This window comes from Hippoglossus hippoglossus, chromosome 13 (genome assembly GCF_009819705.1).
Source record: "Hippoglossus hippoglossus isolate fHipHip1 chromosome 13, fHipHip1.pri, whole genome shotgun sequence".
Lineage (NCBI taxonomy): Eukaryota > Metazoa > Chordata > Actinopteri > Pleuronectiformes > Pleuronectidae > Hippoglossus > Hippoglossus hippoglossus.
In genome coordinates, this window is record NC_047163.1 from 10,324,473 (window position 1) to 10,352,451 (window position 27,979).

General features: G+C 42.4%; 1 protein-coding gene across 2 annotated transcripts; it reads right to left on the reverse strand.

The window, feature by feature from the left end:
• ift80 (intraflagellar transport 80 homolog (Chlamydomonas)) lies at nucleotides 1–27,929 on the reverse strand. 2 transcript variants are annotated; one of them, XM_034604358.1, is made up of 20 exons: nucleotides 27,893–27,929; nucleotides 27,143–27,364; nucleotides 25,158–25,268; nucleotides 24,949–25,017; nucleotides 22,814–22,923; nucleotides 21,403–21,492; nucleotides 21,155–21,292; nucleotides 11,258–11,437; nucleotides 9,294–9,412; nucleotides 7,911–7,985; nucleotides 7,233–7,396; nucleotides 6,954–7,018; nucleotides 5,788–5,923; nucleotides 5,506–5,653; nucleotides 3,592–3,763; nucleotides 1,638–1,727; nucleotides 1,342–1,514; nucleotides 1,062–1,185; nucleotides 479–597; nucleotides 1–446 (listed from the first exon to the last, which is right to left on the reverse strand). In XM_034604358.1, the coding sequence occupies exons 1-19, from the start codon at nucleotides 27,927–27,929 to the stop codon at nucleotides 487–489; spliced, it is 2,334 nt and encodes a 777-aa protein (XP_034460249.1). In that variant the 3' UTR covers nucleotides 1–446; nucleotides 479–486. The 2 variants fall into 2 exon arrangements, with proteins under 2 accessions (XP_034460249.1, XP_034460248.1); XM_034604357.1 differs by having other exon boundaries at nucleotides 1–597.
• Nucleotides 27,930–27,979: the final 50 nt, after the last annotated feature.

Sequence of the window (27,979 nt, forward strand, 5' to 3'; positions counted from 1 at the left end):
TATTTGGGCTCAATATATACACCATCTGTTTTATTAATAGATTTTCTTTTTAGTGTTTACAGAAGGAAAAAACGTATACATTAACTACAAAAATATATTTTCATATAAAACACGACACCAAATATCAGTGACAAAACTAGAATGACTGCAGTGTGGTTGTATGCCTCCACCAACCAGTGCAGTTTCAGTCTACATACATTTTCTTCCAGACTCATATGAGGTCCCTGTGACCTTTGACAGCTGAAATCTAATCAGTTCATCTTTGAGTCCAAGAGACAACTGGTTAAAATATAGGAAAATAGGAAATTTCCTAACAGGCAGAATAGAGTCATCATGTTCAAGAGGCCAAAAACACGCTTTCTGAGGCCACTGTGACCTTGACCACCCAAATCGTATCCACGAGTCTTTGTGAACATACATCTCAAGGCACTTCAGAGAGAAAGAGAAAGAGAGAGAGAGAGAGAGAGAGAGAGAGAGAGAGAGAGATTAACGTCGTGCTGCCACGCTGCTCCTCACAGAGGCGTTCGCAGCTTTCTCCCTTTCTTTGGACAACTCCATCTCGATCTTCGCCTGGATTTTCTCCCAGTTCACCTCAACCTGGCAGAGACACAGGGAGACAAAAGGAAATGAGCTACTCCACTTTGTTTTGATGAGTATGGGACTGATCATGCAAAGCAGCTAACTTGGCCAAATGACAACATAAGGCAGGGATCAAGCTGGAGGGCTGTGTTTTAATGTGTGGTACTGATGATGCTAGTTTTGTATTTTATTAAAGGCACCACACTGATGCTCATCCAAGAAATCTATGAGATTAAACATCAGTGGACAGCAATAACAACTTTAAAGCTTTCCACCATTTTTTTGTTTTTAGCTCCGCAGTCTATTGTGATTGAACAGCAGCAGTTTTTTTTCTTTTGGAGGAGTGTATAAGCAGCGTATAAAAAGCTAATGAGCTGAAACCCAACGACAGTTACAAAAAGAAAAAAACACCCTCTGCTGTTAAAAATGCATCATACCCCAAACCAAGTCTGCAGCACAGCAGACAAGCTGCCCTCACTTACCCCTCCAGCGTACTGCAGGAATCTCTTGTTGGTCTCCTTCCTGCCAAATGTCTGCAGGAACTTCTCCCTATAGGCCAGCACAGTGTCCACATGGGTCTTGTGTTTGACAGCCAACTCCAGGGCCCTGCACACAAGACGATTAATTGTAGATACACATCCAGCCTCTATGGACTTCTCACTTGCTCGTCCTCAAAACTAATGGTTGACACTCTCCTAAAGATAATCATCACTAAGCTGAGCGGACGCATCCCCGGAAACAACAGAAACACCTGAGCCGTACCTCTCCCAGTTGAAAAGGTTAATGTTGACTTGTATGGCCTGGTAGATGAGTCCTGCTTGTAGCAGAGTGGCCTCGGCCTCCTGGATGAGACCACTGAACAACAGCATGTGGGCCAAGGACGACTCCTTCGACGGCTGCGTCTTTATGAATTTGATGTACTGCACTCTTGGTAGCTAAAAGAGAGGAGAAAAAGAGCTTTGAGAACGAGACACCTGATACTTTCAATCTAAGACTTATGTCGGAATTGTTTGAGTTAACTGTTCTAGATTGAATCAGCCATTGACTAACGCCCTTACCTCTCCAATGGCAGCGTAGGCCATCTCTGCTGTGGTCAGCTCCCTGTTGGCCATTGACATACCAGCCAGACACGCCCACAGAGATTGGTCCTGTAGAGATGAGGAGCAGAGGCTGTGAGCACAATCTGCTGTTTTTCAAGCTTTCTATGTTTTCTTTTCGGATATATACAAGTTATTGATTAATCGATACGAGTGCAGTATATACACATTACTACTACATTTTCTAATAAAAGCAAACCAGTTTTAGTGAGCAGTGATTATGATTACAGCAAAGAATCTATCTAATATTTCCAGAAATGTTTTTCTCGAGAACCGTTCTCTTTGCACCTTCAGTGCCACAAGCTGGTCTTTACTCGCCACGGCTCAATTACTGCAGGTCGCTTTTAAAGTTTCAGAAAGAAATCTGCAACCAGCATCACCATGGGTCAAGCAAACAGCCCATTCCAAAAAGGCAGGTTTAGAACGGTCACTGCAGTAGTGATGGGGACTGCCGATTCAAAAGCATTTGAGAGATATACAACATACACACATATGAGTGTGTAGGAGTCTGAACAGAGACCGGGTATGATGGTGTCTTTATTACATCCTGTTCATATCCTGGCAGACTTCACTGTAGTCACGCTCCGAGCCATTAAAAACATGGATGACACACATGAAAACAAACAAGAGATATTTGCAGTACACAACATCTGGTGTCACCACTTTATTCATTGCAGCTGTGTCCATCAAAGGGAATCTTTAATCACCTATTGAGCGACAGCTAAGCAGACTGGATTCACCACTCTGTAATTCCCCCTTTAATCGATGTCCATCACTGAGACAAACAGCTTTGATTGGAGACCACTCCTGGAAACAGCAAATAACTCTGACTACCACCACCTAAATAAACTTGATACAAAAATCTGACTCTGTAAATCTCCCTTCGTCGTGCCCATTACATAGTTAGATTAATGTGGTCCATTGTATGTTATATTCCTCTATGTGTGCACGGTTCTAAACCATTTCGTGTGTCAACTCTAATCAGCTGACAGTTTACCGACAACGTGGAGTGGGATTCTGGGAAAAGCCACGCTGCCACCAAACTTTTACCAGAAGTCGATGGGGGAGGAGTTGAGAAAAAAAAAAATCTCTTTAAAAAAAAGTCTCCCTCTCGCTCTCGATCCGTTCTGTCCCACCCTTGTCTTGTTACTAGCGTCCATTTTTTATGGTTGTGGTTATTGCATCATCGCCCAAGCAAATGTAGTCTCATGCTGTGTTCAGTGTGTGTGTGTGTGTGGAGAGTTTTAGCATGCATATAGTGGAGTGTGTATTTATGAGTGAGGTCTAGGGGGGCTAAATCCGGTAAATGGTGTCACCAGGCTAATTGAAGGCTAATTAAAGCCTGCTGCTCCGGTCCCATAAACCTGTCTACTACCTTCTCATTTCATGTGTGTGTGTGAAGGTGACACACGCCACGGGATCCTGGACTGTTCCAGAGACTGCAGCACTAAGTCACATAGGGTCATACAGTCATATATATATTCTCAAAGACATTTAGTGAAAAGAAGTACTGGAAATTTTTTGGGAAATCGAATGTAAAGAAATAATTTAAATGGGAAACACTAAGATAAAAGATATAAGCATGATTGAGTTACTTCACTGGAACAATTAGTACTCATTAGGGCAACCTTAGTAGGTATTAGTATTTTACTAGTATAGTATTAGTATTAGGATAATTTGAGCGTAACGAATTAGCTAAAAATTTGATATAGCACACGATAAACAAAATAAAAAATGAAGCTGACTGACAACATTATTATTATCATAATATAAGTAGTAGTAATTATAACAATATTATTATTATTCAAATAAAATAAATCAATTGTTAATTATTTGGGCCACGACAATATTTAAGTGAAAATCCAATATCCTGACAGTCGTAACAAACATGAATAGAGATGTGCTGGTTATTGACCTTGGCAAAGCGGCAGAGGCGCAGTGCATCCTCCCAGCGTGAAGAGGCGCTGTATTCGTGAAGCAGGGCCGGGTAGGGAGGTACGATGCTGTACACCAGTGAACCGTCTCCCTGGCGTAACGTCACCTTGGTGCCAACGTAGTTCAGAATGTGGGGGGCTCGGCTGAACTCACTGTGAAGAGGGCAAATACACACACACACACACACACACACACACACACACACACACACACACACACACACACACACACACACACACACACACACACACACACACACACGTGAAGAAACATATGTAACTACATCGTTTGTTCGCAGCAAGGAACTGTGTGACTCTTGCAAATATTTATTGTTACATTAAAAAAATTAAATGACTGAATATAACAAAATATCTATCATGATTACATATGCAGGATGATGGATTGTGCTAATTAAGAATACATTTATCAACTTATTTATCCCACAGGTATTGCCAGTTTGCATGTGTGCAAGCGCAGGTGCCAAAATGTCTGATACAAAGAGTAATTTGTGGGAGCTCACCACATACACTATTTGGCTGAATTGATGAAATAACACAGTGACAGTGGTGCTTTTGTAACGAGCACTGTACGTGGTCCAAACTGCCTTCCATCAAAGATATCCTCAAAACCTACACACATGGGTCAAAATGGAGCGTTTGTATTCATTTACTTATTTGCTTCTGCCATTTAGTATCTGGTGCATTTAAGCAAACTTTTAATGACTCCCGGGAAAACATTTGCTTGCAAGAGCCCTGATAAATTACAGGCAAAAAAAAAACTGCAACAGAAATGGAGGTTGTGTAAATGCAACCAACCCATAATTCCAAAACTTCCATCCAATAAATAGGAAATGTATTCCGACTTAAAAAGTCTGTAAAGTAAGAGTTAACAACAGTGAGCTATAAACCTCAGAGAGAGGCAAAAAAATCTACACCAAGTGCAATATGATCATAAAAACCCAAAACCCACTGCTCAGATCAGTGTAGCAGAGATGTGCAAAAGTAGTCCAGCGCTGCCTGTATTGATGTGCAGGCACTTTGCCTTAGCGCCTCCTGCACTGGCTGAAGCTGAGGACTTTTGGGAAGGAAGCATTGTGCAGTCTGACAGCCGCTGGCAGGGAGGAGAGCCTAAAGCGCTATGTGTTGTACCTTTGGGAATGAGCTGAAAGGTACTAAAAAAAAAAACTGCCTCTATCGCTCTTTTCCTACTGCTGCTCGTCCATGACTGTTTTAAAATCACATGAAAGTTGTCATGGCAGATTTTGCGCTGACTGCTGAATGCTTGTAATTATGGTTTTGATTTTAATTTAAATCACTGCTTCTGTAGTAACCTACCCATCGCTCTGGAGAACAGTATGAGCTGTTTATGCTAAAATGCATCTGTAATCTCTAGGTTACACCTGTTTTACACCAGAATTAGCAGGTATACGCAGGTTTTTTTAAATGCTCAAAAAAGGCGATTGCTTCCTTTTACATTTCCCAAAGAGTCATGCTCGATGTCACGATCGAGCCGGATGCTGAGAAGCTCTCTCACCTTGCCGTCTTGCCAGTGTTGCATTTTGCACGATACGAAGAAAAGAAAATAGCTGTTGCATGCTGTTCCCAAGTACAAGGACACAAGCATTCATAGTTTTTAAGCGCCAACGCCCTGAAGCTCAATGCACGTCATTACGTTGCACAGAAAAAGGAGCATCGTTAGCGTCTAGACTGCCAAAATAACAAAGAAGAAGAAAATGGCGTGTTCACCCGCCTATCGGAGCTGGACTGCAGAGTCATTTGACCCCGGAGTGAATGCTGATTGTATCCATTCCCATTCCAGACAAAAGTCAGGTGTTAGTGGGGTTTTTGACCAGTGGAAAAGGGGCTTTGAAGTGCAAGAGACTCTGAATATCTACCTGCAGTCCTTTGTGTACAGTGTTTTCGGCAGCAGCTCCTTGTCAGTGAAGACAACACTTGGGTAGTACCACACTGTTAACTGCTTGTCTTGGATTCCACACAGGAGGCTAGCAGTGTCATTCCATGCCATACTGTGAACCATGCTGCCTATGGGACAGGAAACACACACAACAGTCTTGTTCAGCCGGTGTTTTCTACAGTAATACTGGTATATAGAAACAAAGAGAGTCGCTGCACTTTTTGTGACTTTTTTCGGGAGCCCTCCCTCCTCCCTGGCTCACCAATTTTGCAGATTTTGGGCTCTCGTCCAAGATGACGCACAGAAGTCAAGTAAAGGTCACGGTTCTTGTCTATGAAGGCGATCTTCCTCTCGGTGGATGGGCCACACTGGTTCAGAGCGATCTCCGCCACCTCCAGCTACGTACACACACACACACACACACACACACACACACACACACACACACACACACACACACACACACACACACACACACACACACACACACACACACACACACACACACACACACACACACACACACACACACACACACACACACACACACACACACACACACAAACAAAGGTAAGAGGCAACAGAGTGAAAGATGGAAGTACGACAAAAGATCAGGAAAAGGGGGAGAGCAGTTTGTACCGTGACCCAAACGCCTTTCTGCCAAGTGTGTGCGTCTGTGTGTAGGAGAGAGAAAGAGATAGATAGACACTGAGGGGGTATATGTGTGCGTGAACCTGTGTCTGTGAGTGTCTGTGTGTATTTGGCCAGAGCCAGCTGGCCACGGTGCAGTGTCTTGGAGCGGTGGAGTCCTGGCAGACAAAGCCATGCTGACAAACAGTAACTACTGCTACCTCCACTTCTTTTCCTTCTCTTCTATTTCTTTCCTTCTTTTTGTCTCTTTCCCTCTAAGTTTGACCTCAGAGCCCTTCCCCCATTCTCTTTACTTCGTTTTTATTGTCCCTCTTCAATCTGGATGTGTGTTCGTATATTTTTAGCACAGTCAGTTGCTCTGAAAATAGTGTTTCCCTCAACTGGGTCTATTCAGATTCAACATCTTGAATAATCATGGCCAAAAAAAACCCTTGGCATCCTCACCATATGATTCATATAGAAGACATGGATAATGAGTATTAGCATCAATTTCATGATCATTTTGTCAACAATGTGCTTTAATTTTTAAGAAAAAAAGAGACTTGAGGAATAAAGATCATCTCGTTGAGCCTGTGCCGATTGGAGGGTTTTCAAATATAACCTCCAACGCTATAATACATATGCAAATTGTTATATTGCTGGTACTATGCTAATTAACTAGACATACAAATACACATTTGCTCTGTGTTTTTTGGCTCTGGAAAAGCAAACCATGAAAAGAGTAGAGCGGCATAACTGGCATCTTCACTTCACTATAAAAAACAAAGGATTACACACCTTGTGGGTCAAGGGCTTCCCATCGTCGAGGGGTTTCCCGCTCAGCGCATCGAAGAGAAAGATGACTAGAGAGGAACAAGGAAACAAGAGTTTAATAGGAGGCACAGTCGATGCTATTTATAAGACAGGGATTTGTTTTTAGACAGGGATTTGTTATTTAATATACCATACAAAAAATAATCAGTGATTGCAGCTCTGGAGAACCTCTCCCTGACATCAAAATGGGTACGTGATGGTAAAATGTTGTAAACACTTTAGCTGTGACAGTGGTTCCCTCACCTTTTTCATCACTCTGGTCCCGGATGGCAATGGTGTCGTTACTCAGCGAGACACCCTGGGAGTTCAGGATGTCAGCTCTCATACCAGGGAACTTAGGGGAAGATATGAGTCGACCTTCATAGGAGAACACATACAACCCTGCTCCATCCACAAGCAGAAAGTGTCTTGGAGGAGGAGACAAGAAGATGTAGAGGATGAGAGCAGGGTGAGTATTTATAGATTCATGTTTTAATGTGTGGAGAAGTGGGATAGCGGAGAAGTGGGATAGCGTAATGTTAAAATGTTAAAAAGTAAAAGAATGAAGAGATGTTAACGTTTTAATGAACTGGCACAAGCAGGTAATTTAAACATGTATTGCACATAAAGACAGTATTAACTTACACAGAAAGACTCAATTGTGATGACAGAATGGCCAGTAATCCATTTAGTTCTATGCTGAGTGTCGAAGACGCTGCACTGGAGTATTGCACAAGAGCTTCTCCATATTAATCTAATTTCCCCCGGTGATTTCACTCTCAACCTTATTGTATGACAGCGCCGGCTAAGCGAGAGCACAGTGCCTGTGTGTGTGTGTGTTGGCTGCATGATGAGTGGTCAATGCAGAGTAATGAAGCATTAGTGAAGCTGATGGATGATCCAACAAACTCCTGTTGCTCTGCTCCTGGAATAGACACTCACTTCTCCGCTTGCAGGATGAGGCTCACTGTTCCCTCCTTCAGGTCAAAGATGAGGGGAGTGTTCCAGTTTCTCGAACTGCCACAAAGAAACAAGCAGCACACACAGCTAAATTAGTGAAAACACAGATGTCAAATAACAAAGTATGACTGTTCATAAAGTTTAAAAAAAATGTTGATGGAAAAGAAAAAACAACTTCCCGGAAACTTGAGCCGTTTTCTGACATGACCTGCTAATAAAGTCCGGACCTGATTCTCCGAACTTTATCCGCAGTTTGCCTTTCACATATCCACAATACAGCCGGATGTTTTCTGCACAGACTCATTTACAACAACAACTCCTCCGCACTATTCAGGCGAAGGAACCAGGAAGGAAGCAACATATTAATTCTGCTGTGGAGATCGCGTGATTGTTTTTTACAGCGATGTCAGCTCTTATCGCCACAAACCTTCCTGACATCTTCGTAGGTGTCTTCTACATTTATGGCAACGCTTTTTAACCAGAGATACCAGACTTCCTGCTGACTTCATACTAGGAGGCCAGGTGGAGAAAGTCCGAAGATTATCCAGAGGACCTCACTCTGACATTTCATACATGCACCTCCTCCGGAGAATGTGCGGAGAATCTTTGGACTTCAGTGCATGTCTGAAAGCAGCTTTGGTGGAAGGATGATGATATGAGTCAGGAAAAAAACCATTCGATTTTGGTGCAGATCTGGAACAGGAGTCGAAATAGGTTTTTTTTTTCAGCGTCTTTAACATTGCAAGCGTTTTTCTATATTTCTTTGAATTTGTAAAGAAATAATTAAGAGATCTTGACGAAAAAAATCTGCTATATTTACAGTATAGGACTGATATATGGCTAGACTGAATTTAAGGAGACTGTCGGGCCTTTGCAGAGTTATGCGCTCCCTGAGTCCCATTCGAGTTTGTATTGTCTTCTCGCCATTTGTAGCAACTTTAGAAGTTGTCTGTGTGCTTGCAATGTTGTGCTTGAAATAGTGCAAGTTCATACATTCACTGAATTCTGGGAAATCTTCTGAAATTATCCGGCGGGGCTGTATATGAGAAAATGTCAGTAAGATGCTGTGGACATTGTCCAGAGTTTCTCCTCCCGGCCCCCTGATAAAAACTGCAGATAATGTCAGAGTGAGTTTACGTGAGAAAACAGCAGGTGATTGTCTTGAGGATTCACCGTTAGCAAGTGGGCGTGTTGATGATGTTTCACTTCGGAGTCTGACTGGAGAATCTCCTGCTGTGTTCTTCATGTCAAAGTTGAGAAAGTCTGGACCCGATTGTGTGAACATTCTCCGGAGTTCATGTGTGAAAACGGCTCAAGTTACCTGGAATACGCCAAAACACACAAAAGTAGGAGTAGGCTACTGACTTGTAAACATAGCACTGGAGGGAGGTGGCGACCACCAGGTGACCACATGCCAGCGAGGCTTTGATGACTCGATCTCTGAATTCCAATATGTCCACCGCATCGTTTGTCACGTCCCTCACCTGAGAACAAACAAAGAAATGACGGGATAAGTTAATTAAAAATTAGAGAAGAATAAAGTTCTCAGAGTTACTGGATTAAACTTTTTACTGCCGAGCAAACGCTGCATTTAAATACACAAGCAACAAAGGGGAGACACTGACTTTACCAACAGAGGCTTGAACACACTCGCTTAGTGTATTCACATTCACAGAGTGTATTTATTCTTAATATACACAGGAAGCAGTCTACAGTGTGTCCAAGTATACGTAGGGCAACTGTGGTCAGAGAGACGTCTTTACTGCTTGTGCGAGCAGTGGTCGCTGCTCATTTTTTCACCTGCATAGATAAATACTTCCTTCCAGCTCTCTCTGCGATTGAATGAAAGGCCCTTTTCCAGCACCAGGTGAAAGGTGGGGTTATTTTTACAGCTTTACAAATCTTCCTCCTCCGTTCCCTCCAGTGAGCCGAATTTACATGCAACACAACCAGGAATAAAAAACATTGGACCGCAAGGTGGTAAATTTAGCTGGCTGATTCACAAACCGCTGGCAGATGTGCACTTTTTAAAACGGACTGCGAGGAGGAGAGGGGGAGGAGGGAGACAGAAAAGCGCCTGCGAGGCTGAAAATAAACGGATGATGATCCAACTTTGTTTGGCTTAGGAAAACTGCACTTGGTAAAGATGTCTATGACAAATGAGCACACATGCATGTGCACAACCTTGTTGCTGTAGGTGTGTGCGTGTGTATCCCTGTCTGAAAGTATACAAGTGTGTGTATGTACATTAGGGTGTGTTAACCGCATTTAAACACTACCTTGTGGTTAGCATGAGTTTAAACAGTAGAGAATGGTGGAGTGAGAGAGGCAGCTACACAGGCTAGTCATTGTCATTGCAGGGCTGCGCACTAGCACACTGGGAGGGTCCTACTACACAACGAGCCCAGGCCTGGGAAGTGTTTGCTTCTCTACATCACACAGTCACTAATACTCTTCTTAAGTAGTGTCATCAATCAAATCAGGTTGAGCAAACTTAACAAAGCATAGTTCTGTTAATATTTTTTCTGGTGAAAATCTGTTCTTTTTTTTCTCCCATACATGATTTTCAGAGATCTTTGTTTAACGCTGATGCAACATATGGGTGTATATATCTTTAAGACTGGGTAAGACGTCTGTGTGCTTCTCCTGGGGCAGCAAAAGAAGCGTGCAGGTTTTATAAGATGTCTTTTTTTAGAAATACATCACGAATCGTTGAAATACTAGTTTGTATTTTAGTGCTCTTAGCCTGCAAAAAAAGTTTTCTAAGTTGCGGCTGACGATCAAAGCGAGAGGAGCAATATTGAAGCAGATTACAGCAGTAATTCACTGACCTGAACAACAATGAATATAACAATGAAGAATATTCAGACCCAGACAATGTTCCTGCTGACCCACTGACCAAGGCTCAGTTGGTAAGAGAAATAGGTGGTGGTGAGGAGGAGGAGGAGGAGGAGAAAGGAGGAGGAGGAAGAGGGGGGTCTCTGTGAGTTTGGCAGCTTCAATGTTTTGTTTTTTAAGGCAATGGCAATTCTGTCAGCTCTATAGAAACCCCTCAGGTTTCAGGTGGTTGTATGGAACAATGCTTAGGTTTTAGAGAGCTCTTTTATTTGGCACCTTAGGGTTTAATGGGTTATGGAGACCTTCAACCTTTAAAATGTTTACTCTTATGATAGACCAGGAATCAAGATGGGTTTCCATTGTGACCCTTTTTGTAAATGGATATAACAGCCATATATTTTAAATGAGATTTACTAAAAGGTTCTTACTTCCTCATGTTTCTGTCATTGATTTTGAAGTGTGTGTGTGTGTGTGGGCATGTGTCTTTTTACCTGCATGGCTCTCCTCTTCGTAAGAGTGACCACAAAGTTCTTCCACTCCCAGTGCTGCTCCACCACATGGGCAAAGATTACATGCCCATTGCCACAGGCCCCGGCCAGCTGGGTGCCGTCTGCAGACCAGGACACGTTCATCACACTGCCCGTGTTGGGCTTCTCCAACGCATAGGACCACTGGAGGGAGGGGGGGGAAACCGGAGAGAGACAGCGAGAGGAGAGGGAGAGAAACAATATGGTTAATGGCTACAGATATTTATCTACAATCTTAAAACAATTACCTGGGGGGGCAGCTTAGGGGCAAGAAATAACAAGAGGTTTAGAGAGGAGAAGCAGTGAGAGCGTATGAGTAAGTGTGTGTGTGTGTGTGTGTATATATATGTGTGTATATGTGTGTGTGTGCGTGTGTGCACATAATGTAAACTCTGCAAGAAAGACAGGGGCCCAGTCAGTCAGTCATTGAGCTGTGATGACCTGTGAGAACTGTGAGACATTGAGGGAGTACTCGGCCCTGCCAAGTCCAGCACTCGCGCTCGTAAACATACACTCTGCTATCCTCATCTATTACATACACAGGGGGCAGGGGTGCATGGAAGAAAAGGGAGGGTTTATATATGAGCCCCCAAACTGAAGCCAAAAGCTGATTAACAAGACCTCTCCCCCCTTTTTATAAGAAAGGGTTTAAAAGAGGTAGAGTCTCAAAGGGGGAGCGAGAGAGATAGAGGCAATAAGAGAGTAACAGACACACAGTAATAGGATTTTTCCCCCCATGTCCGCTGTGCTGCGTCAGCCAGACTCTGCACTGAGAGGTGGAAGACACAACTGAGAGGTGTGCGGCCCCTTCACAGTATCCAAGACAAGAACACTTCCCCCATCTTTCCTTAAATTATCCCTTTTCCTCTATATAACTCCTTTATTTTTCATCTGTTTCCAGCACTCTGTCCTTCTCCCACTATTGTCTTTCCACACCCCTGTCCCTAAATTATTCACTCAAGCATGACAATACCTCATACACAATAAATAAATAAATAAATAATAATACATTGAGGTATGAAAAAGTTTTTTCCTATATATCTACATGTATTTATTCATTTCTATCTACCAACATTTATCGATTTATGTATTTATGCATGTCTGTGTCAGTATGTTATTAGGTAGGTGGACTTAACTCCGTCCAAAGCTGGATTGGTTGTAGCAGTGTGATCATCGGATCTACTACTTCTGTCTTGAAGCACACAGGAACTTTATATTTTTCATTTATTTAATTATTTGTTTCTGCAACTACTTATTTATTTATACTTATGTCATGTATTAGTAAACATGTATATATGTATTTGTCCATATACTGTGTTTCTGTTTCATACATATATAACTATATAATATTTTCATTATTATATATCTATTATCTTCTGTTATAACTAGCACTGATTTTCTCACACCCTCTTCCAACCTTCCTCATCCGCCCCCCCCCCCCCCTTGACCTACCCCTTGCCTTGGGTGCGAGTGGGCCGGCTGACCTGAGCTAGGCTAGGTGGTTTCTGTGTCGGGGGGGAGGGTTGGGGGCGGGGTCTTCCACATAAATGCGCCCATTCACACTGTAAACTGCTTATGAAGGAAGAAAATTGCTAATGTTAGCCTAGCGCTGCCTGCTTGCCCTGAGATGGAGAGACAAGTGTGGCACAACAGGCCAAGTGCTGCGGTGAAGCTCGGAGAAAAGGCCTCAGTGTGTTCGCTGCCTCGTGCACATGCAGCTGCGGGATGTGAGGTGTGTCGTTATTTGGGTAATTTGGGTATTTGACTGTGTTTTGGCATGCTATAAACGGCACAGCACATCAAACTCTTTACCTTAAAATGGACCTACTGCACCGGTGTAGGGAGGTCTAGAATAAACTGTATCACTTAGTTCATGTAAAGGTTTTCACACAGGTTGAAGGGTCTGAAAACGAGGCTTCCAGCATTTCCAAACGTCTCTGTTTTAATGGTTCTAAAAATCTGGAATAGTGTGGACGCCGGGCGTATCTACAGCACAGGTGATGGGTTTGAAACGCAAACTGAGTTATATGGATGTAGCCTAAATGACAGAGCCCCCAAATAAATTGGACAATGACAAAGTGTAGCACCATTCTGATCCATGTGGAAGCCAACAGATGAGTGGAGGAACCCTGGGGTGCATCCAAAATGAAACCTTTTCAAATCCTCCTTTTCTAGACCTCGGTCCACTGCCTTCAGCCCAGCCCTCGTCCTCAACAGCCTTTAATGAACTCTGGATTGGCAGACTGGCTTCAAGTGATACCCCAGTTGCACACATGCTCTACTTTCTTTTTCTTTTTTTGGGGGGCATGCACAACCAACCAGGGCCCTCTATTTGCGCCTTGCCTTCATCAGCCTCACTCCTCATTCCATTTTATCCCTCATTCTTCACTTTCTCCCTTCTTTCTCTCCACAAGTGTGACATGTTTGCCAAGCTGGTAGAGGTAGTGATTTAGTGCTGTTAAGAATGATGACTCTGCCAGAGGGGCTGGCAGGGCACTGTCTCACTGTCATATGCTTACTCCTGCTGGTGGGGGGAGGGAGAGATGGAGGGATGGCGAAGTAAAGAGGAGAAAAAGAAGGGAGCGGGAGAAGCGCAGAGCGAGAGAGTGAGAGACTTGAGGGAAAGAGAAACCACCGTCTTTTATGGAGACCAATACTCCAAGCCTCACTGCCCAGGCCAACTTTACAGGATATATTGGACAGTTCCACACTACCCCGCCCCCCACCCCTCCGATTGCTCTCTCTTTTCTCTGCTCTTTTTTCATGCTCCCCTCCTTTTGGGTTTCCAACAAGGCAAGCCTTTAGCCGAACTCTGGAGAGGTGTAAAAGTAATACCATGTCAACAAGTGCCTTCTACTCTAACCCACTTTACACACACAGACACCGGCTCGCACACAAACACACATGCGCTCACAAAAAAAGAAAAAAGAAATTGGGGTCAATCATCTGCAAGAAGGACCTCAGTATACACTGTTCCACAGAGTGTGCCTGAATAAGTCCGGCAACACAGAAAAGCAAAGCCTGTTCTGCACAAAGGGCCCAGAGTACAAAGGAGAAACCATTATCTTCACTTTCTGGGAAAGTAATGAGCTCCTTGGGATGATGGATTAAGTCTACATGCAAGTATTGCATCTAATAGTTTAACACGGTTTTGAGATTCTCACACTCTGAACTCCACCTCAATGGGCCAACAGGCAACCTCATCAAAATGTGTTATGAAGGAGTCAGTGAAAATATTCCTATGAGCACATGAAAGAGGTGAGGTAAAGAGAGCTCTACAGGGTGAGACAGACCCCGATTGCCCTTTTCAGAGCTCGTGCCCTTTCTACAAGTTCACAATGTACAGAGGGAGCACCCCCAATACAGCCAGAAAACAGCAAGGAAGAGAGCGAAGAGCAAGAAATAGCACGCAAAAGCACAGATTTTTAAGGAGAGGGAGGGAGGGAGGGAGGGAGAGAGGGAGAGAGGGAGGGAGGGGTAAAGCAAGTGGGAAAAGAGAGAGAGAAAGAGTGAGAGAGAGAGGGGGAGAGAGAGAGGAGTAGCCCTGCCCAGTTGCCTGGGGAGAAAACTGCTCTGCTGCTGACTCAGGACTCTCTTTGTTTGACAATGCTCCCTCGCTCTTACTCTCTCACTCCCTCACTCTCCCGCTCTCTCTCTCTCTGACACACACACACACACACACACACACACACTCCCAGACTTACTCGTCTTTTTTCAAATGCTCAGTCACCATCTTTTCTGTTGTGCACATGCTCTTTCTTTGTCAGACTTTTGCCAATGATTTCACTTGGACTTACTTTTCATCTTGTCTCCTGTGTAACTCTCCTGTTTTTGTTTTTCCACCCCTACCCTTTATATAAATGTGTGTGCGAGTGTCCTACTTCTGCTGCCGTTCTTTTACTGTGACATTTTCCTCCATCTGAACTACAATGCACAAAACGTCACTCTCTTGTGTGACAAAAACAGATAGAGGCTCACAGTCTAATAAATCTACATTGGTTTCTTTTGCCTTTTCATGCTCCACATAAGCAGTTCACGATCAGGACCAGAACTCTGTGCCGTTTCATTCTCTTCCAGCAGCGGCAATTTCCAGATGTTGGCCAGCCAGTGGTTGGCAGCAAACTGCCAGCACAGGCTCAGGTATACAGTATCATTCACTGTGATAGAGGGGGAGAACTATTAGAGGGACTCGTTGAGAATACAGGGAAGTCTAAAGTCTGACGATTAGACAGAAGGTGGCATGTCACAGAGCATAAGATTCTAGAGCGAAGAAAACACTGAAAAAGAGACTATGAGAAGACAGGCAGTCTAATGGATAGTCAGAAGTGATAGACTCTCTGAGAGAGAATAATGGTTGGCAGCCATGAGGATGGCAGACAAAGATCCTATAGAGAATGAGGTTGCACGTTAAAGAGGGAGGGGAGGAGAAAGAAACGGAGAGCAACAGAAGCTGTGGGGATTCCAGCTGGACATGGACCCATTCCCAGAGTGGCAGTGCTGAGCAAGACTCATATGGACCCTAAGGGAACACCCCCCCCCCTCCCCCTCCTCCTCCTCCAGACTCACTCAGAAAAAAAGAGAGGTAAAGGGGGCCCCGGGAGAAACACTGATAAGCACAAGGTAGTCCAACACACAGGGAGGAGGGAGCCAATAACAGCAAAAGGTGGAAATATATACCCTTTTTTACACCAACATTAGCGGGTATATGCAGGTTTTTTTAACACGGGTAAATAGGTTGAAAAAAAGGAGTATGCCTTTCATTTTTTTAACCCTGTGTCTCATGTTCGACGTTGCAAACCAAGACGGCTATGTATGTATGCAGAAAGTTGAATGTGTGTAATTACTTCCCACTAGAAAAGGTGCAGCAGCAACGTCAAGACTGTCAAAATAAAGAAGCTCGCTGTGGTGTCATGTTTCCATCACTGCCAATCGAAGCCAGAGCCGATAAAAACCTGTGTCTGCTGCAGAGTCATTTGACCCGGGAGCGAATGCCGATTATATCAATTCCCATTGCAGACAAAAGCCAGATGTTAGCGGGTGTTAGTGGGTTTTTTGGCGAGTGGAAAAGACAATTATGAGTCAAATGTGGCTCAATCTCACACTTAAGTTCATTCAGATATACTGGCACAAAGTACTCGGGATGGATGGGTAGATAAAGAAAGAAGCAGTTTGTTCCAAAGACAGTGCATTTGGCAAAAAAAAGAAATCACAGCCAGAAATAATAAATGTATGATAGTCATGATTGAGGGGCCATTTGGCCACTGTTTAATAGGCGGTACCCACAAGTAGATACCAGTGGTTTTACACTTTTCCAAACCCTACTCTTGAAAACAATACTGCCATTATGAGGGATAAATTTAATACATGATTTATGACGACACATCTCCCAAAACTGTTTGAGGGTGACAGCTGTTATCAAAGTGTGTATTGAAAACTATAAGGATGTTGGTAGGAACCAGGGTTCAGACTGGGGCAAACATTAAACCATCTGATGGTCCTGACTAAATTGACAGTGGTGAAGTATAACCTAAAACTAGTGGAGTAGAGTGAGGAGTGGCAAAGAGAAGAGGGGAATAGTATGACACGAATCTGGATCGCACCAGGACTAAGCACAATCACAACTTCAATAAGATGGAAAGCAGACCAAGAAACAGGGGGGAGTAATAATCGGCAAGTTCAATGAAGCCTGGTTCTGTGGCCACGTTTAGATTGACACTAGCCCTGCATGAAAAATACAGGCTGCTCATTCATTTGAATCCAGTCTGGCAAATTCGGAGGCATCAAGCAAAAAAAAACTGAGCCCGGCTCAACTTTTGCCACAGCGCAATGTGACGTCTTCTGGCCAGGCACTGTGTTAGCCTGTGTTGATTTAATGCAGGGCTGTTTTTCAGTCTGAACACCCGCTAAGTCCTGAATGATCTTCAAACCACGGAGGAAGAGTGGCAAAATAATTACGAAATTTGTCTTTGATATTTTGTTCAAGCTTTGAAATTTTGAATTTGAATAAAATCTTGTTCGAATACAAGATGTATCTATGTTTATAAGAATTATTAATAAAAATCAAAGATCTATTAGCTCTTGGGTCAATGTCCTGCCATCTGTCTTGTAAGAGAGGTTCAAGTTTTAACTGTAAGATTTCAGGTTTATTATCTAACCAATCAAGTTCCAAAAAATGAAAAGAAAACTATTATTGGACAAGAATATGAAAAGCAAAACCAAGCAGCTATTGCATTCATACATGTGAGCATGGGTGTACAGTGGAGAGAGAAAAAAAACAAGTGCAGGGAAGAGAAGGGGGAGGAAAAGAGGGGGGAGAAAGGGGTGGGGAGAAAGCAGCGAGAGAGTGCTCGCCTGGCACAATGAGTCCTACTTGTTAGCCAGTGACAGTGTCAGGGATCGTGACAGGGTCCAGACGCTAGACACCAGCTGCAGCGCCTCGTAAATAGACTGCTGTCTCGCAGGCGCATTTGCACAGCAATGGTTGCACACACGCACACACACACACACACACACACACACACACACACACACACACACACACACAGGCATGTGGGCACATGCATATACGATGGCAGGCACACAGACAGACACTGACTTATTGTCTCTCCCAAATCTTGTAAAAGGGACAGTGAACCTCTTTGTGTCTTGTGTGCTGTTAAAACTCCTTCATACAGAACTCCAAACTCAACAAAATCACACCAAAATCCTTAAATATGTATTAATCACACAATAATGTATTTAGTAATTACTAAATGTTGATGCTTTGTGGAAAAACTAAACAGAACAAACTTGCTGGAACTGCTCGACTAATCTTTCCCAGTACGTTTGCCTCGATGTAAACTTTGTGCATGTGTGATTGTGTGTGTGCATGTGTGTATGTTGCCCCTCTCTCTACACTACATCTTCGCCGTGGTGTATGGAGGGAGAGAACGTTGAGGAGAAGAAGGAAAAGAGCAGGAGCGAGTTTTGAATTTTGGGTAAGAGGGGAGCCGAGCTGGACGGGAGGTGAAGGGGTTAAATGCGCGGGACTGATCCTGCTGAGCCAGCAACAATACGTTAAAGTGCAAGGTTTCATTGTAGCAGATACAGAATGAAACTCCTTCCTATTAGTCACGCTAGTAACTGAAAAGACTCTTTGCACTCCTTAACCCTTAGCGCACCGCAAACAAACCGCAGCGACAACACAGGTAAAGCCCCTTAATTAGTTAATGGGTCTTGTGTTTGTGTGTAAACTCAAATTGCACAGCAATATTACAGTAAGTGTAGTACATTGACCAAAGTGTGCATTTGTGTGTTCATAACACTTTTTCTAACTTGATGCGTGAGAAGAGTGTATGTCTGAATTCACACATATGATTCAGAGTGACCTTTGAGGGGGATTTTGTTTTTTTAAAGTCAACCCCCCCTCTCTTCTTGAGCAAGCCTCCCACGCCATGCTACAGTACACACTGTCTCTGAGGGGCTTAGGGAGGAGAAGGCAAGCATACCCTTCCTCCAGTTAGAGCAGGGCAGAACCATAATCATCATAATTATCATCATCATCACACTGCTATAACCAAGACACCACAGCAAAGCAAGTGGTGCAGTGAAGAAACAATGGAACAAACTAACCACGTAAACAAGCCCATAATGTGAGGGCGTAAGGTGAATCGGGTCGTTTGGTTCGGGTCTGTTACACTTTTACTAGCACAATAAATGTATTTTTGTTGACACAAAGAAAAAAGATGACTAAATAGATTAATTTGCATAATTTAATTAACTCACAACTATATTTTGGGAACTGCTCTGAAAACTACTGAAATCCCAGGTCAAGACAACCAAAAGGTAATGACAAAGGATTTCCCTTCAGATGATCGTACACTGCACTTTACATTAATGTAACCTTTCCAAAACACACACCCTAACCCTCTGGAGAAGATATATGTGTTGGCTCAGACCTCTCTACAGCCCATTTGGTTTAGTACTCCAGAAAAAAAGCCATTGGATCCTAATTAAATCAAAATGGAGCATGAAATGCCTGGTGATCAGCACACAAGAACCAGCTCTGACTGTTTGTTTTCACTACAACAGGCCTGATACAGCGATACACCGACAACTCCACGTAAACTCAAAGTGGCCCAATAAGCGTTCCATGAGGGCAGAGCGGGGAACTGGTAATATTGTTCCTGGCCAACGGCTCAGCAATAATAAAACACTTACAATTACCATTCATCATTCTCTCATTTCCCCTCTCATTACAACTCCAGTGACCGTCAGCGGCAGGTAGTAAGAACTTGTGGCATGCAGCCGCACATGGTTTATGAGACGAACAATGTGCAGAGAGCCAGTAGTACCGGTAGTTTGCAACACCAAATCAAACCAGAGAGTGGGGAACCTCTTTGGCAACGTGTGTGATGTCAGATGGTAATGATGGTGATACCACTCACTGCTGTAAACCAAAAGAACTTCACTGGTGATACTACGCATGGCTTGTAAGGACAGCAATTCTGCCTCCTATCAAACTCAGCAGGGATCCCAGAAACAGCAATGATTAGTTGTTTAGTCAGTTAATCCAGTTTAGCAGCCCATTTCCAGCTGTAATAATGGTCCAGATTGGACTTCACTGGGGTCGCTTCCTCACTAGACACACTGGCTTGTCTTTTACTTAAAAAAAAAATGTTTGTCCATTTCTCTTGGAAAGCCTGACATTCTGCATCTACTTTTCTTTTCTTGACAGTTGCCACGGTGCTTGTCGGTGATGACATGTAATAGCTACGTGTGTGTTTCCTTTACCCTGACTGTGACCTGACAGGCATACAGCCGGAAGAGACCACCCTGAAGTACATGTTGGTCCACGATTTTATGTTATTTTCTTTAATCGACAAAAAAAAGGTAATTGCCATCATGAGAATTGTTTTGTATTTCTGAGTTGCTTTTTTTGTATTCATGAATTGTCTCGCGGGCAGGATCAAATTCCAGAGGTTCCCCACCCCTGATATAAACCATACTGCACTGAAAAAGCTGACAGTGTACCACAGATACTGTATGTTTTAGGGAAAAGGACTTGACTGACCACAAAGCATAAATGTTATATTGGTATTTGAGAGTAAACAAAACCACGCTTACAATATCTACAGCTTCGTAGTCTCTGCAAAGGTCCCTTCAAAGGTTGTCAGAAACCGTAACTTATAACAGAGGTCCAGGGGGTGCTGGGGTCAGAAATACACTGCTCAAGTGTATTAATCTGAAGTGGATAATCTTTCTATAGCTGCTTTTAGACATGCACTGGACTCCGCAGTTCCTCAGTATTTTCTCCGGAGAAGGTGCAGGTGTGAACGCAAATGACCCAGAGAGACGCTCCGTAGTTTCTGCAGACTTTATCTGCCGGGCCTCCTAGTATAATGTCTGTAGAAATCCAGAACACAGCAGGGGATGCCCCGCTGGATTCATCGCGAGCTGTGTGATTAAAAAACCTGTTAAGATAAGGGATTTGTTTAAGTTCAAAGTACTTATATCATTTAGAAGGATAGTCATCTAGTATGCTGAAAACAAAATGTTAGTGTAATTGCTTTTTATATTAAGTCATAGCCACTAATAGCATTTTCAGACATGAGGTGTTAGTTATTTAAAATCTCACTGAGCAACATTTTTTTATAACCTAGTTCATCTACTCGCAACATATTTTGGTTTCTTTTTTTTCCGCAAACACTTGCTTTTAGTAGTAAACTCCACTACTCCGATATGTATAGTTTTGAGTTTCTACAGCTGCTAATTGTTCACATTCAATCTTAGCAATGGACTTACATCACATTCTATTGAGAGAGTCCTGACGAGACTCAACCACTAAGAAATAAAGTAGAGTTAGAGTCGTTTTTTTCTTACTCCGGTCTTGTCACAGAGCCGCAGGGTGTTGAAGGAGCCCACGGCAAACACCTCTCCATCTGGAGCCCAGGACAGGGAGGTGATCGGGTAGTCATGAGCTGACGAGGAGTAAAGCAGACGGCCAAAGCTGTCCCATACCTGTCAAGGGGCGAGGACATGTTTTCTGAGTTGTATCATGTTTTTTCTTTTAGGAAAACAACAACACACCACCTCAGGACATCCTAAGGTAACTCTCAAACAGTGCACACCTTATATTTACAGTCTTCTCCACCTGACAGTATCAGGTCATTGACTGAATTCCAGTCCACCTTCAGGATAACCCCATCATGAGCTTTCCACTAGAGAGAGACAGAGAGAGAGAGAGAGAGAGAGAGAGCAAGACAACTTCAGCACAACATTATGATGCTATCCATGCAATGAGTAGAGATCTATATTTTCCCATTTTAACTAGTCTAAAAAGAGAGTAAAAATTAAAATTAGCACGGTAAGAACCAGGAGTGGCATTTATTTGTGGACTTCTACACAGTTGTAAGTGTATGAACACCGACCTCATTGAGAGTTTACTCACTCCATTATGTGTCACAGTGTAACAAAGAGCAGAAAGCCTGTCACCAGCCTTATCTTACTGTGTTCCAATCTTGTTCCTGCTCACTCTACATGCCTACACTCTATTTTCTATTTTTTTCTACCCTACTTGCTCACTCCATGCGCCCAAGGGAAACGCACTTAAATACACGCACATGTGTTGTGCGTATGTGTCTATGTGTAAGCGATCGCAGAGGTCAAAGTGGGTCTTTTAGGGGCCCTTTACAAGTAGTTGATTTTCACACCCCACCTCATATCAGATAGCAATGCCAGGCAATGTCCAGCCCATGTTTAACCCGCGTTTCCTGACGCACAGTGTCTGATTCAGATTAGCCCCCCACACAGCTTCAACTCGCATCACTGTGCTGTTCTTCAGGCGTTCACAGGGAGAGTGGATGAAGTTTTTTGTGTGTGTGTGTGCGTGAGTGCACAGCTGAGGGAGAGCAAAGGGTTGAGAAGGCGCACATTAAACCCTCCACTGTTTATCTAAGGTCCCAGGCGCTATTCAGCTTCAAGAAGAGTAATAAACAAATGTATACGTGAACAAGAAAAATGACTGGTGCGCAAACCCCTTAGTGCTGCACCCTTCCTTAATGCAGAGGCACTCAGAAGACACATAGGTCTACTGCACTTTTATGTATCCATTATAGTGCAATGCAAATAAATAAACCTCAAGTTTGATTGATTTAGACCCTAAAGGGGTAAAGGGTCTGGTGATGTCAGACCAATGGTCAGATCAAGAAATAAGAACAATCTACACAGGAGATAAAAAAAAAATACCACACAAAGATAAACTGTCCAATAGATATAACATAAGTGGCAAAGCAGACAATGAAAATACCTACAGAGCTCACAGACTCTGCAAAAACTGAATATTTTAACTCTAACCCATATTTCTTGATTCTTCTTCTATAGAAAAAACAGGCCTGCATATAGAAGACAAATCATAATGCATTTGCAACAAATGTTTTTGTGTGATTTTAAGTCAATTACTATTACTTTTTTGTCATTAACATAGTTACTTGAAAGGTATTGTTTCGAAAGTTGGACTCTGACAAGAATATGTGAAGTTACCTGTTGGACTTTTGCACTGGGTTGCAGAGGCTTGACGATGAGGTGTCTTCCTGATGTGTAGAGGACTCGGTCTGAGTCGGGACCCCAGGCCACAGAATACACAGGAGATGCTGGAATATATGCAGAAACGCAGGCAGAGAGAAAACTGTTATCTTGTGTTAATCACAAAGTCACGAGCAATGGATTCAGCATATGAGGATTTTGACGATTCATTGATATAATATTTATAGGATCGGAATTTAATTTGGATTTCTCCCTCTCTCTTTGACAAAGTAGTTGCTATTAACAATAGCTCTAAGATACAGCGATGCCAATTCCTCCTCTCACATGGTATCATATTCCCTCAGAGATCCCACGTCATTCAGCCTATGGATCAGCACTTCGCTTCCAGGCAAACCAGCTGAGAAAACCTGCCTAATATGTGTGTGTGTATATGCGAGTGTTCTTCTATCTGTACAAGGACTAAATTCACTACTAGACCTTACAGAGTAAAGACGTTTTGGAGAAGCCGGTCCACACTTTCTGACAAACATTTAAAGGCCAGTTTTAGGGTCGGGGTAAGTTGCGATAGTTAAGATTAAGGGGTTAGGGCAAGTGTTATGTCGATGAATGTCCTTACAAAGATAAAAGGTACAAGCATGTGCACGTGTTTGTGTGCCAATGTTCACATGTGGGAAGATGTGAGTATATAAGTAGAGTTGTTGCTACGCACGTGTGAAGGATAGGGAGGGGGGGGGGTGGTTACTTTTAACTCTCTCACAAATGCTAACTGGTCACATGACCTAAATCTGACCAGGCTACGAGGGGTAAGAACAAATTCCTCTCACCGTCCTGTCACTAACTCACCACCAACCTCTTCCAAGAGCTCTCTCATACATACAAGACACAAAACACAGTTACGTTTTTATTAGACACCCCACACTTTCACACAATCACACAGCCAAGGTGAGAGGAAAAAATGTTCCTCCTTCATTGTCATTTAAAACTTCTGAGCAAATAAGGCAGTTTAACCAGAGAAGAAAATCTTGCAGATCATCCTGAGTGAGTGCTACATTGCAGACACATGTACAAGTGAGATACATACACACATGTAAGTTAAAATGTACTGTGTACTGTGCGATCTGGAACAACATTTAAAGTGGACTTGTAAGACGCATAGTGAGACAGTCATTTTGTGTCCTGTGTCAAACGGGAGCCAGCTGAGGAGGTGAACATGTGCGTCATAGCCCTCGGGATAAAATAAGGCTTCCCTAATTCACACAACTCATGCATGTCTGTGTGCCAGGTCTTCATCATCGGGCCTCTCTGCTTCTTGCTCTTGTTCACTCTCCATCTCATGAGCCAGAAGGTCCAGAAGCAACCGTTACTCTGTGTGTGTGTGTGCGTGCGTGTGTGCGTGTGCGTGTGTGCGTGCGCGTGCGTGTGTGACGGTGAGGATGTAATTGGTGGCAGAGTTTTGTGTTATGTTTACTAAACGCCTGCAGCTGGCTGGTCAGTGACTGGCTTCACATGGCTCCTACTACTGGCTGCCAGCTGCTTCAGTTGTGATCTCTTTAAATTTCTGTCAGTCTAAAAGTCGATTGGTTCTTTCTCACAGTGCCATTCAGATCATTGTAAATCAAGAGGGACATGGACTATGGACTCTTTAGATGTATTGCTCTAAGCCTCATTGTGTACACGTTTGCATGTAGTGAGGGATACTTAAACTTGATACTTAAACTTGATACTTAAACGTTTTACCCAATGAGCTAACTTACTACTTACGTGAACAAATTTAATCTCCATCTTAAATATCAAAACAACTCAGGGTTGTATTTTCTTTTTCAAGAAATCCTATTTGGCCAATTGAAACTGGAGAACACACACACCCAAAACAATTTTAAACTCACAGAAATGTTATTTCCTTAGGTCCAGCTGATTAAATTTGCCAGCCATTCAGGCGGTAAAACCAGTCACTGGCCAAACATTTATATCTTGCGGTTGGAAAACTGCAATCGTTAAAATTGCTATTTTCCAGGATAATAATTATTGCTATTTTAGCCCTACTTTTTCTATTCAGTTTCATACAAGCAAACACAACATCTATGGTAAGTAGCTTAACATAAGTGAAGTAAAGCAAGTGTCTTTAGGCGTACCTTGGCTGGCAAGTGTTGAGCGCAGCATACCACTTTTTGACCAGATCTTGATCCGCCCATCTTCTCCAGCTAAGATATTAGAAAAAGAGATTAACCAGATGTCCGGGATATAAAGAGTATAACAACTGAATTCACAAAAATCTAAATGTTTATTCCAATTAGGATGGCAGGTTCATTAAACTAAAATGTGTAAGCCCTGTCTTCTTTACCTGTGACGAGAGCAGTTCCATCAAAGTTCCATCTTCCAGCCAAAACAGCTCCTTTGTGTGCTTCAACACTCTTCTCAATGCGTCCTACCTTGGTGACCAGGTGGAACTTTCCTGTTAAAAGACAATCAATACAGATATTATTTAGGAATCCGACCCTCTAGGCTGCAAAAACATTATAATCCAGCACTATAAATAAAAGTATAACTATCAATCCCATAACATGCAATTAGCAAAGGAGCTATATTATTTCCTCCCTGCTAAATTACAAAGTTGTAGCACAAAGTGGATGAGGGAAACTGAAAAGGTTTCTGTCGGTTAAATTAGGGCAATTTTCTATTTCTAGTTGCTAGAAGGGTGATCAGGCATGGAGACGGTTATTGAAGACGCAAGCCTAACATGTACTTTGTGGCAGAGTGTATTAAAAAAATTCTAAATGTTCTATGTAATTTCTGGCAGCCTAAAACTGAAAATCAGCATGCTGCTGTTCTCTCCCATTTCTAATTTTGGACATCCCAACAAAAGTGGATGTTTCTGGTCCAGCAGGTAGCGAGTATAAAAGACATACACAGCAATAGAGAATTACTATTTCTAACTGTCAAAGTATTACAAATATATTTTCTATTATTACATTTGCACTCACATTACCAGTCCTCATTTGTGTTGGCAAACATTGTTGTCTGCGTACTTGTTATTTGACAGGTGTTTTCTTTATGAACTCTTATAATGGTAACATATTATCCCCTTTTTATTTTTCTTATATTTATATATTGTTTGTTAAATTGTCAATGATACATCCGTGTGAATTTATTATGACACCACAATGTAATTAAACAGGGAAAGAGAGCATGAAGCTGACAGACTGTTGTTCAAAACAAAAGGACCAGCAATATCCTTCATGCTTAATTTGGTACTTTGAAGTCGACTTCCACACAATATCCTTTTGATAGAGTGGCATATGATGCATCTACGCAATGTAATTATTTCTCTTAGATACAGGTCAATATTTGCCATCTCAAAGTAATGAAGGATACTTAGCCAATGATCAGCATTTAGTTTGTTTTTAAAGCAGAAGCAGATATTAGAACTACAGATTATTACAGAAAAGCCAGTGTTACTCTCTAGAGGTCACACTAAAGAAGTGCTTTACAAAAAAAAAGATATGCTGTGAAGGAAATCCAATAAGGCTCAGTAGACCTTCAACAAGGTTGATTAAAATGTATCTTTTAATAAAAACCATAAATAATAATAATTGGAGCAATGCAGAATTTCATTTAACTTTAGCAATATAAGAAGCAGGAGAAAGTTTCAAAAAGTGAATCGTAACAAGAGTTTACACTACTCTCTGGTCTGCCAGAGAAAATTGCTGCTTCAGTTTGTGGGTGTGTTTATGCAACCCTACACTGCCATTAGTGTTGTGACCACATGTTGCCTGCCATAACAGTACATCCATATCCTATGTGTTTATATCTAATATAGGCCAAAGAAGTGAAATACAAGGCCATATAGATGCACATCATCCAGATTGTATCGCCAAGTGTTGTATTACAATGTTGAAAAACTAAATTCAACTTTTGTTGATTTGAATGTTGAAGGTCTACTGAAAACTAGAGGAGAGATGGATATATTAAAATATCTTTTCTTAAGTGAAATTGTTCTAATTAAATGCTGCACTCAAAATAGTGAATTATTTTTAGAGAGAGATCAATTTTACTGCATATAGGCATCATGATGGTTATGGTTTTCCTTAACTATGAAGCATGAGAATTATGAGTTGATGCCTGATTGTTATAATGTCTAAAAAATGATGTTATTGTGTTTAGCTAGTTAAGTTAGAATGTGACAGTTACTACTCTACATAAACACAATGGTGTTAAAAATGTGATCTTGATCATGTGCCTGTTCAACAAATAAATAACTTGTTGAATAAAACTGACAGAAACAAGACACTGTAGCCCACTGAGAAGGGGAAGAGTAAAAACACTTACCATCGGTGCTGGTGAGGGCAAAGATTTCAGCCTGGGTCTGTCTCTTTCCGCCGATGGTTTTGGGTAACCAGTGTAGGTCAATGGGGTAAATGTCATCTGGCAATTTGACGACCAGAGTGGTCTCACTGGTCAGCAGGTTCCACTTGAGGATCTGGTGGTCCTCGCTGCACGAGTACAGTTCATCTGCTGTGGTCCAGCCGACGCAGCTCACAAGTTCCTTATGTGATCTGCTGTTAAGGAAAGTGCCATGGCAGCCACAGCAATAAGTGAAAAGGTAATTCACAGATTCTAGATTTCTTACAGGCATTAGGGAGCAACCAGTCACCACAGGAAATACTCAATAATGTTGATGCAAACATTAGCAATGATAAAAACTAGCTACGTGTTTGAAGCTGTGTTAACTAATAACATTAAATAGAGCTTTACACTGTAAAGCTAAACAGCTGACAACATTAGAGAGTGACCAGTTACTTCTAGAGTTATTTGATAACGTTGGTGCTAACATTAATGATGGTAAAAACAGCAGGAGTCTTGAAGTTGTGTTACAAATCAATATATACTGTATACAGAGCTGTATAATAATATATGTTTGAGCTATAAAGAAACACATATGTGAGGTTAAACATCTGACAACATCAGGAAGTTACCAGTTACCACTAGAAACATTAACATCGTGTCACTTAACAATATACAATGGAGCAGTACAAAAAACACACATGTCAGGTCTAACAGCTGACACAGAAAGGATATGTTTGGATTCCTTCAACAAAGACGTTTTCAGCCTCATCGTGGATAAACCCCTCCGGATTCCGCGATGGTGGAAAAAGCTCCGCTGTT